Genomic DNA, 17,940 nt, shown 5'->3' with positions numbered 1-17,940 from the left:
ACATTAAAAAAATGAATCTGAAAAAGAAACTTGAAAAAAAAAAAAAAAGCTGGCCGGGTGGTGGTGGCACACGCCTTTAATTTCAGCCCTTGGGAGGCAGAGGCAGGCGGATTTCTGAGTTTGAGGCCAGCCTGGTGTACAGAGTGAGTTCCAGGACAGCTAAGACTACACAGAGAAACCCCCTCTCCGGAAAAAAGAAAGAGAGAGAAAGAAGAAAGGAAAAGAAAAAAAAAAAGCAGGACTTTGTGGACTTGTAATCTTTGCACCTGGGAAGGTGAGACAAAAGGATCTAGAGTTCATGGAAAGGTGGAGGTGAGTCCGGACTGCTTACGACGACTATCTGAGAAACACAGTAAGCTCTGGGTATGGTGGCATTTGCTTTTAATCCCAGCACTCAGAAGGAAGCACTTGGCTTTGTGAGTTTGTGGTGAAAGCTTGGTCTATATAGTGATACCCTGTCTCAAACAACAAACCAAAAATATGCTTAGCTAGCCTTGGTGGTGTACACCTTTAATCCCAGCATAAGGTGGTCAAGCATCAGCTGAATCTCTTGTTACCAAGGAGAGACTGGTCCTTTTGGGTCACCTGTGTTATTTATTCCGTGTATGAGAAACGTGTGTCTCAGGTTGGCATTAAGATCTATGTCTGTAATCATACCCTGCTGCTTTGTCGTTCTACAATTTAGTAGAACCCGTGTTTCTGAATAGAGAAAATGGATTGTTTTACTAGGCACTCTAATTATTTCCAGCCATTGTTTTTCAGTGATAATGCCCTCTTATCACAGGTCCTGGCTTATCATACCCCTTTAACAAGCAAAGTATCTCTGCATGTTGCCTGTGATAACTCGGTAATGACATGGCTGTCTATACCATGTGTCTCAGCCACAATTTTCATGTGAGGGGTACTTGTCCAAATCCCAGGTGACAGAGGCTGTTCTACTTTGCTTCGATGGTTTGCCATTATATAAAAGCCTGTGTGTTCTTATGGCTCTGTAATTGCCTGTGTGCATATGGCTGTTTGCGCTGTTTGCGTATCTACCACACACTTTATATGGCTGATGTGCTGAGCAACTCTGCTTCTAGGTTTAAGAGGCCGTATGACTGTGTGACCCTGTCTGTCCATGATCGCAGGGCTTAGCTGAACAGGAATTTCTGCTGTAGTGCAGCAGGTGTATCCTGTGTCCTTGTGACACTGTGGGTCAGAATTGTTTGTGACCTTGTATGTGGATGGGGGTGTCAAAGTCACACCAGACAACCAACTCAGTGGAGGGATCCACATGCGCACCACTGTCGCTGTCTACGACTCTCCTCTGGGAGAACTCCACCCCGCATTGCGGGGGCGCGTGCGTCGTTCGTGACGTGCGACACGAAGGAGTTCGCTGCGTGCGTGGAGCCCGACGCGGTCTTGCGTGCGAGTACAAGCCGGGGGTGGGGTGGCTGTAAGCGTACGTGAGCGCGCGGGGGTAGCCGCGGGAGCGCTGGGGCCCAGTGCTGCGGAACGAGAGACTTTGGAGCGCAGGTGAAACTGGCAGGGGACTGCCGTTAACCCCTTCCTGCCCGACCCGAAACTGGGGCCCCAGGGCCGAACGAACGGGGCCTTCCCCAGCTCGCTGGGCGGGGCAGTCCCTGCTGGGAAGACCTTCCTCTTGTGAGCCGAAACACCCCCCCCCGTTGCCATGGAAACAGCTTCCTGGCTCAGCAGGCGCTTGCTTCCTCCCGCACTGCCCTTCCTCCCGCCGACCATGTGCTTTCCACTCCTGATCTCCGCACCGCAGGGCTGGGGGTCAGAAAGGCCAGGGCGTGCGTGACTCAGGCCAGCCCTGGGGTCCCCAGACCGCACTCGGCCTCACTCCCCCTGCTCTGCCTGAGTGACTCATGCCTCGCGGCTTTCCCTGTGTATGACTCAGGCCCCTGAGGAGGGAACTTTGGGACCCCCCTCCGGGTATCCAGGACCAGGAATCAAGTTCTGGAGACTTCGAGTGAGGGGTTACACCTCTCGAGACAGGAGGCCGGGCGGGCGTCCCCTTTCGTTGGCCATTGCGAAAGCCACTGGAGACGCTTCCCCCATCCTTGAATTAAGAGATCCTCCCCCGACCTAGCTCCGGGAACCCAGTGCCCCCGCCCACCAGCCTACAGGAAGTTTTGGCAGAGCCTATCGTGGCAATGAAACGGTTAAAATCGTTTTTCTTATTCATTTCATCCAGGGGCTTTTTTGACTCAGAACAAGCGGGTACTCCCTTGAAAGCCTGGCCTCATGGGGACTAGAGCTCCTACTGTACCCCACAGACACCCAGCTTAGAAGGGAAGGGTGGCTGTGGGTCTTGTGAAGTCTCAGCTGCGTTCGATTCAAATCCTGTCTCTTCTCTCGCTTGTTTTCTCATCTGAAAACTACGTCCAGCTCTTTGAGTTGTTGTGCTGATTAGATGAATAATAGATGGGACGCTCTGAATTCAGAGCTGGACACAGAGTTAGGGAGGGGTGCCTCAGACCTAGATGTCCAGGTGCCCAGCAGAAAACACCTACTCTGTGCCCCACCCACGTTCTCTGAGGCCATGGGGTTCATTCTGTCCACCCCTGCCCCGGGCTGGCACCCAGGAAGTGAGAGGCGGGGCAGGAATGAGGCGGAACCTGTTGGGCTAGTCCCTTCCCCGCCCCCACCCTCATTCTCATGCCCTGACATGGACCCCCCCAACGAAACAGCCCCACCCCCCGCCACCCTGGACGCCTGGGTCCTGACCTGCGGGTGGCCGGAAACAGCGTCTCGGGAACATCCTGTGGACTGCTAGCTGGACAGACAAGAGGGTCAGTCCCTCCCAGGGCAGGGCAGACATAGGCTGGGGGCAAAGTAAACATGCCCCAGGGTGGCTAGACTGCGGGGGAGGGGTTGAAAGGGGGTGCTATGCTGGAATGTACACACGTACACATACACGGTCACCCTGAGAGAGCCTGTCCAGAAGAACAAACCTCTGTGACACAGGCCACTGAGATATCTAGCCAGGGACACACACACACACAGGGAAAGCAGACATCCATCTGGGTAAAACAACCGGCAGTGGCAGGTACAGTGACTGGGGCCAAGTCAGAAACAAGGCTCTAGAGATGTAGCTCAGGGTTAGAGGGAAGAAAGAGAACTCAAAGGCATCCATCCACAGGTCAAAAAGCAGGCAGAGGGGGTGTGGATGTAGCTCAGTGGTCTAGCAAGCTTGAGGAGGCAGTGGACTCAACCTCCAGAACTTCAAACAAAGCACACAGTCAGGATAGGTGTGACCCAGATAAACCAGCTCTGCACACAGGCTGGGTATCAGCACAGAGAAGTGCACATTCGTAGTTTGACATTCCCAGAAAGGATAGATGCACACTGAGAGCCTCTAGGCCACATGCACAAGCAATATCATTACTATACAGAAACAGGAGAAACAAACCTACATCTACAGACAGACAGAAGTGGCACAGTCACCTACATACCATGTCAGAAGGCCCCAGGCACCTATCAACATCATTGTGGCACATTCATTTGGAGATGAAGACTTACATACAATCACCTTGGGGTTTTTTGTTTGTTTGTGTTGGAGGCAGGATCTCACTGTGTAGCCCTGGTTAGCATGAAACTCAGTTTGTAGACCCAGATGGCCTAGAACTCTGAGATCCACCTGCTTTTGACTTCCGAGGCCTGGGATTAAAGGTCTGTACCACCATACCTAGCCATAGTCGTCTCTTAAGTAGACCTAACCAACAGATGCAACACAACACGAGGGGTTCAGAGACATTTTCAGATGTGGTCTGGACAAACAAGTAGCTAATGTAGACAGGCAGAAACAGGCCACAGCCCAGCATTTATGAATACACGAGAATGGAGATACCCTGACAGAAGCTGTGGCTAGTCACACAGACTGTTCATGAGCACACAAGGTATTCATGCTCTCTCACATACACATACAGCCAGCCACTGACCACATAACACACAACACAGACCAACCAGGCCCCTTTCTCTCTCTGTCTCTGTCTCTCTGCTCTTTCTCTTATAGGCACAAACACACACTATGAAAACCAGACATGCCGGGCATGGTGGTGCACACCTTTAATCCCAGCACTCGGGAGGCAGAGGCAGGCGGATTTCTGAGTTCGAGGCCAGCCTGGTCTACAACGTGAGCTCCAGGACAGCCAGGGCTACACAGAGAAACCCTGTCTCGAAAAAAAAAAAAAAAAAAAAAAAGAAAACCAGACATAAGGTGTGTTCTACCCCCTGCCACTGACTATGTTTGGAGTATATACATAGACATAGCTGGTCTATATGGGCAAGGTAGGGCAGGGGTGGGGTGGGGTGGTCAAGCAGTTACAGGCTATACACATACACACAGACACCAGCCATGTATTGCATATAAACATAAAGACATTTCACACACTTAAGGCAAAACACATACCTTACACTCACAAACTAGACACAAAAATGTTAGCCACATGCATGCCTAGAATAGAGCCCTCTGTAGCCTATCCAATAGACCACACACACACACACACACACACACACACACACACACACACACACGTCTCACCTTCACCCCATCCACACACAAAGCAGAACTGAACTCTCACAAATAGGCCCACACCCCCTTCAGGGTTGGACCAACAGGCAAACAGAAGCCCAGAGCAGGCCTCATGCACTCACACAGGCCCTAACAGGCCAACCACACGTACACACACCCCCACCCACCCTTTGCTGAGGTTCTGTGGGACCCAGAGATCCTGGCACTTCCTCTCCCAACATCACCCCTACTTCCCTGATGTTCTCCCGCTTCCTCTGCTGGGCAGGCTCAGTTGTTTTACTTATATCTCTCTTAAAGGGGACACCTTGGAGCTCAGGCCCCCAAGTCTTTGGCAGCTGTGTGGGAAACTCCCTCTGGGCCCTGTTGAATCGGTGTGAAGATAGAGCATGTTTCCAAGAAGACACAGCAACTTCCTCTCTAGACAAGGGGTGAGGGACCCCTAAACCCACAGAAGTAGGGGAGGAGGGTGACTGGCAGTCTGGGGCATCCTAGAGAAGGCCTCTGGAATTGATCCTTAGCTTCTTGTGGTGCAGCCACCAGTCCACACCCAGGGCAGGGCCTGGGGACTGGGTGCTAGGACTTGTGGGTTCCCGCCCCAGCCTGCCCGCTGCGTGACTCACAGGCAGCCCCCAGCCCAGTTTCCTGGTGGTGGCAGCCGTGGCACCGGTCAGTGGGCCCAGGGAGGAGATGGTCACCAAACTATTTATAAGAAGGAGAAGTCCCTGGTGCCAAGACCAAAAGCCCCAGAGAGACCTGTGGGTGGGTGGGATGAACTTCCTCCTTATCCTGAATGGTAGCCCCGGGCCCCGGGATGTAGGGAAACCTGGCAAGGAAGGCCAGCCTGGTGCTGATCTGTAGTTCAGGCGGTGTGGGGGAAGGGACTATCTTTACACCGTCCACACTGGGCAGGCCTGGCGCCAGCAGGGCGACTTGAGGAGGTGGTGCCCAGGCCACAAGAGTGAGAATGGTAGGGGCCTGGAACCGGCTGTACCAGCTTGGCCAGCCCTGCCCTCCCTGGCTGGCCTCCTCCCCACCCCCTGCAAACACCCATGCAGAAATCGTGAAGGAAGACCCCAGTCTGGCATAATTGCCAGTATCACCTTTCTGTGCCCAACTCTACTTCTCCTTCTGACAGGGGGGGAGGGGTGGTGGAGGGGAGAAGACCTTTTGCAAAAGCCTACTCACTAGAGCGTTGTATGTGGCTGGCACTACACAAATGCCCATCAACACTACAACACAGCAGTGTTCTGAGATAGCCAGCAGACTATGGACCAGTTCTAGTACTTTGAGCTCTGAGACATTATTAAAGGCCATTTCCTGTGCCTCAACTTCTCATTTGTTAAATGAAAATTCACACATCACGCAACTGCCTAGATCATTGGAAGTGGCCAATGACGGACTTTATGTAAGCCACTTTAGAACAGTGTCTGGTCCATGGTAAGAACCATGTAAGTGTTAGCTATTAAAATAATAATTACTATTTCTCAGACAGTCTGTCTGCCTGTCTTAAGTGTCTCCCAGTCTCCGTGTCTGCAGGAGACTAACCTGGCCCCATCTGTCTCTCTGGGTGTCTCCTCTTGTCCTGCCTTTCTGTCCCCAGCCTCCCACTCTTCTCTTCGACCCTCTTTGGGCAGACCTGGCCTTTCTCCAGGACTTGGCTTTGGCCTAGCCGGCCTCAGCTGTGGCATGGGTGAGTCAGTGTGGTCTCCTGGCCAGTGGGACAGGCAGGTTGGCTTCCCAACACGTTGCCCTCCGTCCTGCCCTGGCCCCAATGCTGCGGCCAGTACCCCCTCAGGCAAGGCCACATGTCAGCTGCAGTTATTAGCATGGGCAGGAGACACAGGCCTGGCAGCCTGCCCGCAGACTCAGCGGCTTCTGGAATCTCCCTTGAGACTGTAGTGGGGGAGGGGAGCTTTTCAAACAAGGGCAAGATGGGAAGGAGGACTTAAGGGTCACAAGGATCCTTCAAAGACTGGGATGTCCCCAGCTTCTTCTTCTCCAATGCCCCTACTCTACTGGACTTCCCCTGTATCCTTCAGAGCTGTTTTTGCCTCTTGTTTTCCTTCTGTGGAACACTAGGTAAGCTCTGATCCTGCTACTTAGTCCTAGTCCTTAAGCTTCTCTCTGAAGAGCCCTCCTTTATCTTACCAGAGACCTGAGAAAGAGGAAGAGATGGGACTCTCACCCTCTCTCAGGTTGCTCCCACACTACTTGAAGTCCCACCTACCTAACTGCAAGGCCGGCTATGTAAACCTCTACCTTCCCATTCCTGGAGAAGGGGCTTTGTGTTCTCGCATTTTTCTCGATTTGCGATTTTTGCCCTTTTACTTGGGTGGGAAGAAGGGGGCTACTTCCTTTAGGTATTCTATGTATTGGAAGGTAGCTCACCCCCGACTGAAGTGGACGTAGATGAGAAGAGTATTCAGACTTCAAAGATAAGTGGTAGGGAATGGGGACCCTAGACCTTCTGGTAGAAGGGAAGGGCACATACCCAGGGGAGGAGGCAGCTCTGTACCAGCCTGCCCAGGCGCCAGGGATGCCCGAAAGCATTACCCCGCCCCCTCCGCGCCCCGACGGGCCAGGGGCAAAGTCCGACCCAGGCCCTCGGGCAGGCGGGGACCTGCCAGGCTGGGTCCAACCTGGCCGGGCGGGACAGGACTCAGCCCCAGAGCTGTTCCGAGAGGCTGGGTCAGGCCGCCGGGGGGCGGGGGAGCCCGGGGGTGGCGGTGGAGGCTGGTCCGGACTAGCCGTCCGGGGGCCCGGGCGCGCCCTGGGACCTGGCAGCTACCTCGAGTTCCTGGCTCTTAGTTTGCCGCCCCAAGACTGCACTGGTCCCACCTCTTCCTGTGCCCTAATATGGGTGCTGGGGAGAGAAATTCAGGGGGGGGTGCCCCGCCCCCAATCTAATTCACGGACTCCAGCCTGTTGCCTTGGTGACGAGGCCCCGCTCCCAGGCTGCATCCCCCTCCAGCCGGCCAATGGAACAGTCCTCGGCTGCCAGGCTTATTAGTCGCCGATGGTTGCAGGCTGAACCATTTCTAGATGGGGGAGATCAGACTATGACTAGAAGCGTCTGTAGCTGGGTTGTGACTTCCCCAAGGGTCGCTTGCCGAGGTTCCTCTTCCCAGGCGCAGAATTTGGCAGGCCCAGGGTAGGGTGCACCATCCCCTAGGCTCACAATGACGAGACAGGGCCGGGCTCTTTCCCCCTCGGGGCTGTTGCCACACTTCCTGCCTCGGCTCTCTTTCCCTAGCCTGTTTCTAAGGAAGGGAGTGGGGTTGGGCGACCGCACCCCAGCTATCCCGCCCCATCGGCCCTCCAAAAGCTGACAGGATATCGGGCGAGCCCCGGGTGACTAAGGGAGGGCTTTGGGCTGAGGTACTGGGCATGTCAGTGCCCTAGGGACCACCTACGAGGTACAGCCTCATTCGTACAAGTCCTGGTCTCTGGGATCCTCCGAGTCATCTTCTCAGGAAGATCTCAGATACCCTCCTGTCATTGCCTTCATAGCTCGGAAGGAAGCTATGTCGTGACCATTTTAATTCTCTGCCAGAGTTCTGCAAATATCCACAATGACCCCAACCTTTGCTAGATATGTTCCCATCTTTCTACTCCGATTACCTCAGCGTCCCCAGGACCTTTGTTCTGAATATCTAAATTGACCTCCCCAAAATTCCTTCCCTTTTCCACTTATGGGGAAACCCTCAGACTCATCTATGGACTCTAGAGCCCCTACTCATTTCTTGTACAATAGGTACCTGAGCCCTGTTGTGTCTTGGCCCTTTCCTCCCAACTGACAATTCCAGTTCTTTAAGCACTTTGTACCCGGGACCTCTGGTTAATTCCTAGGCCAAATGTTAACAATTGCCCCTGTTTTGTATCTTCTCTGTTTTCTGGGGTCTTCTACTGTATTGTCAGTTCACAAGCCACAGCTACCCTGGGTCCCACGAGACTTTTCCGGGGATATCCTAAGGTATCCAATCTCCACTTGCAGTGTATCTCATAAGCACCTGGCTGTACTCCCGCAGTTCTAGCCCCTATGTGCCTCGGCCCCTCAACATCCCTTTGCTTGTGTGTCTCTGTCTCCACAGCCCCTCCCCCTGCAGCCGCGCAGAGCCACCCGGCTCGTGGCCGCTGTTTACAAGGACACGCGCTTCCTGACAGTGACGCGAGCCGCCTCCTCCCCTTCCCCACGCTCTAGGAGGGGGCCGCGGGGGCCTGGCTCCCGCGTCGGCCAATCGGAGTGCACTTCCGCAGCTGACAAATTCAGTATAAAAGCTTGGGGCTGGGGCCGAGCACTGGGGACTTTGAGGGTGGCCAGGCCAGCGTAGGATCCTGCTGGGAGCGGGGAACTGAGGGAAGCGACGCCGAGAAAGCAGGCGCACCACGGAGGGAGAGAAAATCTCCGGAAGCCCAGCAGCGCCTTTACGCACAGCTGCCAACTGGCCGCTGCTGACCGTCTCCAGCTCCCGAGGACGCGCGACCGGACACCGGGTCCTGCCACAGCCGAGGACAGCTCGCCGCTCGCCGCAGCGAGGCCCGGGGCGGCCCTTCAGGGGGACCTTTCCCAGATCGCCCAGGCCGCCCGGATGTGCACGAAAATGGAACAGCCTTTCTATCACGACGACTCTTACGCAGCGGCGGGATACGGTCGGAGCCCTGGCAGCCTGTCTCTACACGACTACAAACTCCTGAAACCCACCTTGGCGCTCAACCTGGCGGATCCCTATCGGGGTCTCAAGGGTCCTGGGGCGCGGGGTCCAGGCCCGGAGGGCAGTGGGGCAGGCAGCTACTTTTCGGGTCAGGGATCAGACACAGGCGCATCTCTGAAGCTAGCCTCCACGGAACTGGAGCGCTTGATCGTCCCCAACAGCAACGGCGTGATCACGACGACGCCCACGCCTCCGGGACAGTACTTTTACCCCCGTGGGGGTGGCAGCGGTGGAGGTACAGGGGGCGGCGTCACCGAGGAGCAGGAGGGCTTTGCGGACGGTTTTGTCAAAGCCCTGGACGACCTGCACAAGATGAACCACGTGACGCCCCCCAACGTGTCCCTGGGCGCCAGCGGGGGTCCCCAGGCCGGCCCAGGGGGCGTCTATGCTGGTCCGGAGCCGCCTCCCGTCTACACCAACCTCAGCAGTTACTCCCCAGCCTCTGCACCCTCTGGAGGCTCCGGGACCGCCGTCGGGACTGGGAGCTCATACCCGACGGCCACCATCAGCTACCTCCCACATGCACCACCCTTTGCGGGCGGCCACCCGGCACAGCTGGGCTTGAGTCGCGGCGCTTCCGCCTTTAAAGAGGAACCGCAGACCGTACCGGAGGCACGCAGCCGCGACGCCACGCCGCCTGTGTCCCCCATCAACATGGAAGACCAGGAGCGCATCAAAGTGGAGCGAAAGCGGCTGCGGAACAGGCTGGCGGCCACCAAGTGCCGGAAGCGGAAGCTGGAGCGCATCGCGCGCCTGGAGGACAAGGTGAAGACACTCAAGGCTGAGAACGCGGGGCTGTCGAGTGCTGCCGGTCTCCTACGGGAGCAAGTGGCGCAGCTCAAGCAGAAGGTCATGACCCATGTCAGCAACGGCTGCCAGTTGCTGCTAGGGGTCAAGGGACACGCCTTCTGAGAGCCTCCCTTGCCCCATACGGACACCCCCAGCCTTGAAGGCTGGGCGCCTGCCCCCCACTGGGGTGAGGGGGGCAGGCGATGGGCACCCGCCAAAAGGCCTGGGGCGCAGCTCACACACTGGACTCCGGCCCGCCCGCCTGCGCCCAGTCCTTCCACCTCGAGGTTTACATGGCCCCCTTCCAGCGTATTTTGTATGTTTTTTTTTTCTGCAAAGAGACTGAATTCATATTGAATATAATATATTTGTGTATTTAACAGGGAGGGGAGAAGGGGGCTGTCGCGGCGGAGCTGGCCCCGCCGCTTGGTACTCAGCCTGCGGGGATACTAGGGAGGGACCTCCGCCCCCTGCCCTCCCCCTCTGCATAGTACTGTGGAGAAGAAACACGCACTTCGTGTCTAAAGTCTATTTTAAGATGTGTTTGTGTGTGTGTGTTTGACTTTTTATTGAATCTATTTAAGTAAAAAAAAAATTGTCTTTATTAATTTCTGTGGTCTCTTTTTTCTTCCAAGCTGGGCGGATGGAGGGAGAAGATTGGGCTACCCCAAGCACGGTGCTGTTTGTAGCTCGCTCCTTTCAGGTATCATAAGGTTCAGTACAAACGCCCAGACCTCCTATCCCCTGAGTCCTGGCACCAGACGCTGCGCAGGCGGGCAGTGGCGGGGAACAAGCTACCCAGGACAAAACGCGGAATGTGCAAGCATGACCCCGCCCAGCAGAGTGCGCCGGGGCTTTCCCCGCTGACGTTACGGAAGCTCTGCCCATATATGGGCCTATTCAGCTCAGTGACGCCAGCGCGGTCTCCGGGCAGATTCCGGGAATCCCCTCCCCCCCGCTCTGCCGGGCAGGGCCGCGGCGCCGGGAAGGGGGCCGGGATTTTCCCGAGCAGGCGGCTTTCTGGGCGCGGAAAGCCCCAGGCCCGGGTCCAGGGCGCCCGCGGCGGGAGGGCCGTGCTCTCATGAGCCCTGGGAGCCATCCGAGCGGCTTTCAACAGACCGGCGCCGGAGCCCCACCGCGCCCACGCCCCCTCCATTAGACCGACCCTGGCGGAGAGTAACTGCAGCCTTCCTGTAGTTGCAGACGCCGTCAGGGCAACTCCTGCCAGGAAGGGCGGCGCCCGCCCGCCAGTGTCCCCCTCCCGTGTGCCAGGCCAGAAGCCGGCGACTGCCAGGTCTGGTCCTGTCCCGGCAGTTGTTTGGGCAGCTGGGCGTCGCCACAACCCGGCTCCAGCAGCTGAGGTGGGAGGTTCAAAGCTGCTACTTGCTGTTGGGATCTGGGTGCCCTTGAAGCTGGAAGATCCAAGCGCAAAGGAAACCGTACCACTCAGGTGGAGCCGAGGAATAATTCAGTAGTGAAGGGAACGGGCCTCAAGCCTGTCTAGGCTACATAGTAAGGCCCTTTCTCAAAACAAAACAAACATAACCTGACCTCAAACAAACAAAACCCTCAGACACCGTGCAGACAGAAAAAAGGAAAGTAGATGGGGGTGAGTGAGACGAGATAGCTCGGCAGGTAGAGATGCTTAGATGCTTGCCACTGTTACCTAAGTTTGATTCCTGGATCCAGGAGGAAAAACCATTTACCTTCACATGCCTGAGAGCGCACGCGCACACACACACACACACACACACACACAACCTCTTAGAAAAAAAAGAAAGAGCTGGAGAAATAGCTTAACAGTTAAGGGTATGTCTTCCAGACCGTACAAGAATGCTGCTTCGCCTGAACCCACCTGAGAAAGCTCACAACCCCCCTTCAGTTTCAGGGGATGCAATGCCCTCTTCTGGCTTCCTTAGGCACTGCACCCTCCCACCCACAAAACACCACACTTTTTTTGTTGTTATAACGAAAGCAAACATGGTTTGAATATGGTGATGAGAGCCAGGAAGAGGAATATATGTTCAAAAAGTGCCTTCTGGGATAAGGGAGGCGAGCTCATCTACAGACTGAACTGTCAGCTTTCCAACAGATTTGCCAGTGTAGGTTCGGGACAGAGGAAAGGAGTGCTCCCTTCGATATAGTTCTTGTAGCCAAAGAAGCAAGATCATCTGAAGAATCCTAAGAGTGTGCCTGAAATGGAATGAGCCACAGTAAGGTGGATGACCTCAAGGGAGGCCCAACCAGAGGCTCTGAGAATACATTAAGTTCCAAGAGATAGCTCAGTGGGGGGCTCTGTGGTAGAGGGCTTCCAAATCATTCACGAGACTATGGATTCTATCCACCCCTAGCATGAGGATAAAAAGAGGGGAAAGAATTCCAAGGGGAATGAACAACACTCAGAAGGTATCAACAACAGCAGGACCCCAGAATAAGCAGAGGCTGAAGGAGTCACAGTGTGGGGACTCTTGTGTCAAAACATAAAGTAAAACTAATGACCAGATCACCCTTGTTTTGTAAAATGAAAGTGAAACTCAGAAAGAAAAGCTACCCAAGTGCATACAGCTCAGTGAAACATCCACCTCCTAGCCTAACCAGCACCCGTTCTCAGCCACTCTCACTACCGGTCTCACTCTCCTGCCCAGAGTACCAGACAAAAAATTGGGTCAGAGCCTAGAGGTTCGCAAACTTGAACTCACAGGGCAATTTGACTTTAGTTTTTATTCCCATCCAATGTAAAAACCCAGTGAAGATCCAGCTGTTACATATCATTTTATATAGTTAATGGTAAGATATGGACACTGGTCTAAGAGCCAGAATCCAGAAGTAAACTGCCGACCCCTATTTTTTTTTTTTTACAGAAGTATTTATTTCATGTCTATGCACGTTCTGCCCATGTTCACGTGCATGCCTGGTGCTGGAGGATCAGACGAAGGTGTTGGATCTGGCGTTAAAGAGGGTTGTAAGCAACTATGTAAGCTCCAGGAATGGAACCTGGATCTTCAGGAGAAACATAAAGAGCTCTTAAAGAATCCCTCCAGGCCTAGTAATTATTTGGTCTCACTGTGTCCCACCATGCTCAGACCATGGCGTGAATGAGGTAATGCCTCCACCTTGTGGTGAAGAGGCATAACTACAGAGTCAGTTGCACAAGCCAGAGTGTAAACTACTAAAACTACTAAACACACACCAACACAGACTTACACTGTCCCTAATACTTTATTGGTTTCCTATAGACCTGGGCCCAGCTAGGTGTGCTCAGGGCAGGATCACTATTCACCAGATTCCAGGTGGGTAATGAGAAAACCTCAGCCTAGACTCCAGCCCCTTCAGAGAGTGGAGGAAAATCTAGCATTTTCTGGGCCAGCACAGGACATCCAGGTTGGGGCACAGGTGAAATCCAAGCTTCAGGCTCACCCATGTTTACCCATCTCAGTTGTGTTTGGAGAAGTATTCCTTGCTGTCATCCACATTGGGCTTGATGGTGTCACTGCCGGGCTTCCAGCCAGCAGGGCAGACTAGAAAACACACAAGGATGAACACGTGAGGCTCAGCTCCACCACCAAGGGCAGTGGCAAGCAGTTCATTTGAGAGCACAGGCAGCACAAGAAAAGGCTGGGAGCTAAAAGCCAAACAGGTTGCATGTGGACAGAAGACTCCGTTCAGACCAGTTTGAAGTGACATTTTTCTGTCCCATCATTTTGTTTCTTCTGTCCTTTGTTTTGTTGTTGTTGAGGAAATCTAACTATGTAGCCCAGGCTGGCCTTGAACCCATGGTGATCCTATTTCAGCCTCCTAACTGATAAGTATCACCATGCCCAGCTCCAAATGCTGCAGTACTGAAATATAAGCCTTAATCTTGTGCAAGACAGACAAGCACTGTACACCTACTTGTCCTTCAGCCCTTTTTTCTTTGCTTTTTTAAAGAATGGGTCTCTGGCTGGCCTACAATTTTCTCTGTATCGATCAGGTTGGCCTCAAGCATGCATTGATCTTCCTTCCTCTGCTGCCCGGATGCTGGAACTATAGGCATGTATCACCAAATCTTCCCTTTTCATTTTAAAATGGAATCTCATTCTGTAGCTACCCTGGTGACCCCCTGCTCCTAAGTGCTGAGGTCACAGGCCTGAGTCACAGTGCCTCGCTCCTTCAATCCACTCTCTCCCTTAGCCTTAACTCTACTAACCTTTGCATCTATGGTCAGCTTTCCCTTCCACATGCTGAGGTACTGTGACTGGGCTGGAGGCATAGCTCAGTGAGTATTCACTGAGTGTGTGTAGTTGTGTTTGGGGCTTTGCTTTGATCACTAACACACACTCACACAAAGAATTTTTTAAAGGAGGAGGGGGGGATGGCATCTTGTGCCTTTAATCCCAGCACTGGAGAGGTAAAGGCAGGCAGATCTCTCTGAGTTCAAGGCCAGTTTGATTTACATAGCTAGCTCCAGGCCAACATGAATATATTGAGACCCTTTCCTTAAAAAAAAAAAATTATACACACACACATGGTGGAGGGAGTGAAAAAAATGGGAGTAACTCTTGGGACACTTCTCAAATACTTTTTTTTAGGTAGGCTCACATACAGTTTAGGCTGAATTCACTAAACCCTTAAACTCTGATCTTTGCTCCTTAGCATCCCAAGTGCTGGCATTCCATGAATACACCAGCATGGCCAGTTTTATGCTGTCCTGGGGACTGAACTCAGGGCTTTGTGAATACCAGGCAATCACTCCACCAACTAAGCCAAATTCCCAGCTTGAAATCTGTGAATAAGCCTGTTAATGCACTGTTTTCTTTTCTTTTTCTTTTTGTCTTTGTTGTTATCATTTAAGAAAAGGTCTCGTTCTATATCACAGGCTAGCTCAATCCTGTCTCAGCCTTCCTTCCTCGGTCTTCCAAGTGTTGGGATGACCCAGCATTCCTAGTTCAAATACCTTCTGTAGAGCTCTGCTAGCTCCCAACTCTCCCCCTTCATGTACTAATAATCCCTGCCCCATCCTAGACACACCCTGCAGGCAAAGAACTGAATTCTATATGGGGCTCTATTTTTTTAATATGTTTTGCATGTATATATTAGTATGTATTTGTATGTATGTATGTATATTTTGCTTTTGAAGGTGTGTGCCACCATGCCATATCCTATTCATTCTACCACTTCTACCATCAGGACATAAGATCCTGGGTTTCTGTTTCTTTTTTTAAGGTTTATTTATTATTAGTAGATAAGTACACTGTAGCTGTCTTCAGACACCCCAAAAGAGGGTGTCAGATCTCATTACGGATGGTTGTGAGCTACCATATGGTTGCTGGGATTTGAACTCAGGACCTTTAGAAGAACAGTCAGTGCTCTTACCCTCTGAGCCATCTCGCCAGCCCAAGATCCTGTCTTTTATTATTATTTTTTTTATTTTATGTGTCTGTGCACCGAGTGTGCTTGGTACCCCAGGATGTGGTGAGCATAGACTTGGGTGATAGGGCTAGAATTTGCTCTTTTGCAAGAACAAGTGCCCTTAACCACTGAGCCAACTCTCCAGTTCATCTTGTATACATGTTTATCTGTGTACCATGTGCACGCCTGGTGCAGGAAGAGGTCAGGAGAGAGCATCAGATTCCCCGAGACTGGAATTATAGATGATTATGAGCCACCATGTAGATGCTAAGAATCCAGCCCCGGTCCTCGGAAAGAGCAGCCAGTGCTTTTACCTGCTGAGCCATCTCTTCAGCCCTGGCATGGGACTTTAATGTTTATCCCACAAAGATGCTGGAGCAGACAATTCATTCATGCTGGGCAGAGCTGAGGCAGCCTTTCCATTTGTGAATACTCACCTTCCCCATGCTCGTCTGTATACTGAAAGGCCTGGACTAGGCGGAGAGCCTCGTCTACAGAGCGTCCCACAGGTAGGTCATTGACTGTGATCTGGCGAAGGACACCCTTGGCATCGATGATAAAGAGACCCCTGAAGACATGAGGGCCCACAGTGAGGATCTGGGAGACCACCTGCTGCCAGAACAGGAAGGGGACACTCCCACACACACCCCCACCAGACACAGTGGTCCCTTTAGCTTTGAGGAGGGGGCTCCTGGAGCTGGGCTGAGGTCCCTGCTGTACCTGTAAGCAATGCCCTCATCATTTTTCAACACGCCGTAATTCTGGGACAAGCTTTTAGTCACGTCAGCAAGCAGAGGGATATTCAGGGGGCCCAAGCCTCCCTCCTTCCGTGGGGTATTGATCCTGAAGGTGAGAGAGACATGGTTGGTGCCTTAGGATGCCCAGGATAGTAGAAGTCTCCCCCATGGGCCTCCAGAGTGATAAGGGCTGGAGTGGGAGTGCTGGAGACAGGAGATAAAGGACTTAAAGCAAGGCCGGGGTGCTCCACCCACCCCACCCAGTGGGATGGCAGTGCAGCTGGGAGGAGAATGGCTCCAGATAAAGCATCCTCTTCAAATGGCTTCACTTGTGCCCGTGGGCTCCAGCAACTTGCAGTAGAGACCCCGTATGAAAGTGATTAGCCAACAGCAGACATGGAGCTCAGAGGCAGGGCACTTGCCTTGCAAGAATGAGCCCTGGAATTATTGACTTCTAGTTCTGAAAGACTTGTGTGTGCGCGCACACAGGGGGATTCTTCCCATCACCATCTAGCTCTGGTATGGAGCACAACCCATCATTATTGAGAATAGCAAAATACAGCAAGGCAGCCTGTCTCCAGAGAACTGAGACTCCTTTGGCAGGTACCTTCCAACAAGGTGCCAAATGCTAATTACTATCATCTTCGTGTGGGCTTGGGTGTCATTGTTTCCATTCTTTATAAGATGAAAAACGGGAAGACACAGTTTGTCCCTATAATTTGGGCGGTCCTTCATCCTCTCTGCACCTCCCACTTCACCACCTACCTCAAGACCCCTGCAACCCTCCTCCTGCAGCCCCTTACCACGCCAGGTGGGTGAACTGAGAGTCCACAGACACTCCCAGCACCTCGCAGCCTAGCTTTCGGAAGTCCTCAGCATGGTCGCTAAAAGCGATGATCTCCGTGGGGCAAACAAAAGTGAAGTCCAGTGGGTAGAAAAAGAGGACCACGTACTTCCCTAGGGAAGAGGAGAACGGAAGGGAAGTCAGTGCTAACTTCTTTCACATGTAGACCCTGACCCCACCTGCTCCCACTCCGCTCAGCCTCACCTCTGTAGTCCGAAAGCTTGATTTCCTTGAAGGCACCATCCACCACCGCTGTGGCCGTGAAGTCAGGAGCCGACTTTCCGATTTGCGCGTTGCCGGAGGCCATGACTGAAATCAGAGACCCACACAAGCTTGGTCTTTAGAGCCTTAGAAGATCCTTTGTCTTGCCTTTCCAAGGTCACTTTTGGTGCTAAGTCTAGATAGTAAAACCGAGAGAGGTGGAAGGAGCGCTCATATTCACCCTCCCAGTATAAAGTCTGCAAGGCCTCTGAATACCCGCCCCCCTAAACAGGGAACGAATGATGGGTCACCGCTGCTACCCAAATTATGGAGTCAGACCGAGTGCGGGTGGAGGGGGAAGTGAGCTCCTAGTTCCAGAATAGGACGGCTAAGCTAAGAGCGATGGACTGCCGAGCTCGGTGATCCAGCCTGCAAGCCAGGGCTCGGGCCTTGGTTTCCCGGGCAAGGACAAAGCGGCCACCATTGAACATGGAAAACAAAGACCTCCAAGCATAGAGGTCGTGATGAGGCCTGCACCACACTAGTGGGGCTCCTCCCATTCGTGTGCATTCTGGGTTTTCATACCTGCGTGAGCAAGAGCCGGACACACGGACGTCCAGACACGGGTAGAGACAGGAAAGAGATCTCAAAACCGAGAGAGCCCTAGGCCGGAGAACCTTTTATGCGTGGCCCAAACCACACCAGGCAGTGCGCGGGGAGGTGGGC

The 17,940-nt window shown here is 53.3% G+C and overlaps 2 protein-coding genes across 3 annotated transcripts; one reads left to right on the top strand and one right to left on the bottom strand.

Annotated features, from left to right (window-relative positions):
- The first annotated feature begins 8,813 nt into the window (after window positions 1–8,813).
- Window positions 8,814–10,653, top strand: Junb (jun B proto-oncogene). Its single transcript, NM_008416.3, has one exon. It carries the CDS (start codon window positions 9,133–9,135, stop codon window positions 10,165–10,167), a length of 1,035 nt encoding a protein of 344 aa, NP_032442.1. The 5' UTR covers window positions 8,814–9,132; the 3' UTR covers window positions 10,168–10,653.
- Window positions 10,654–12,750: 2,097 nt separating this feature from the next.
- Prdx2 (peroxiredoxin 2) lies at window positions 12,751–17,940 on the bottom strand. 2 transcript variants are annotated; one of them, NM_011563.6, is made up of 6 exons: window positions 17,800–17,940; window positions 17,218–17,322; window positions 16,973–17,126; window positions 16,153–16,275; window positions 15,870–16,000; window positions 12,751–13,562 (listed from the first exon to the last, which is right to left on the bottom strand). In NM_011563.6, the coding sequence occupies exons 2-6, from the start codon at window positions 17,318–17,320 to the stop codon at window positions 13,477–13,479; spliced, it is 597 nt and encodes a 198-aa protein (NP_035693.3). In that variant the 5' UTR covers window positions 17,321–17,322; window positions 17,800–17,940; the 3' UTR covers window positions 12,751–13,476. The 2 variants fall into 2 exon arrangements, with proteins under 2 accessions (NP_035693.3, NP_001304314.1); NM_001317385.1 differs by having other exon boundaries at window positions 12,889–13,562; window positions 17,218–17,410.

The sequence above is a fragment of the Mus musculus genome, chromosome 8, assembly GCF_000001635.26.
Source record: "Mus musculus strain C57BL/6J chromosome 8, GRCm38.p6 C57BL/6J".
NCBI classification, from domain to species: Eukaryota; Metazoa; Chordata; class Mammalia; order Rodentia; family Muridae; genus Mus; species Mus musculus.
Note: the sequence above shows the minus strand (reverse complement) of the source record. Positions and strands in the feature narration are given on the sequence as shown.

Excerpts from the sequence above, each read along its gene's own strand:
- Junb (NM_008416.3), top strand. The coding sequence starts at position 9,133 with ATGTGCACGAAAATGGAACAGCCTTTCTATCACGACGACTCTTACGCA.
- Prdx2 (NM_011563.6), bottom strand. The coding sequence starts at position 17,320 with ATGGCCTCCGGCAACGCGCAAATCGGAAAGTCGGCTCCTGACTTCACG. Across the intron at positions 17,127-17,217 it reads CAAGCTTTCGGACTACAGAG|GGAAGTACGTGGTCCTCTTT; the intron begins GTGAGGCTGAGC and ends CCTCTTCCCTAG. Across the intron at positions 16,276-16,972 it reads CAGTTCACCCACCTGGCGTG|GATCAATACCCCACGGAAGG; the intron begins GTAAGGGGCTGC and ends TCTCACCTTCAG.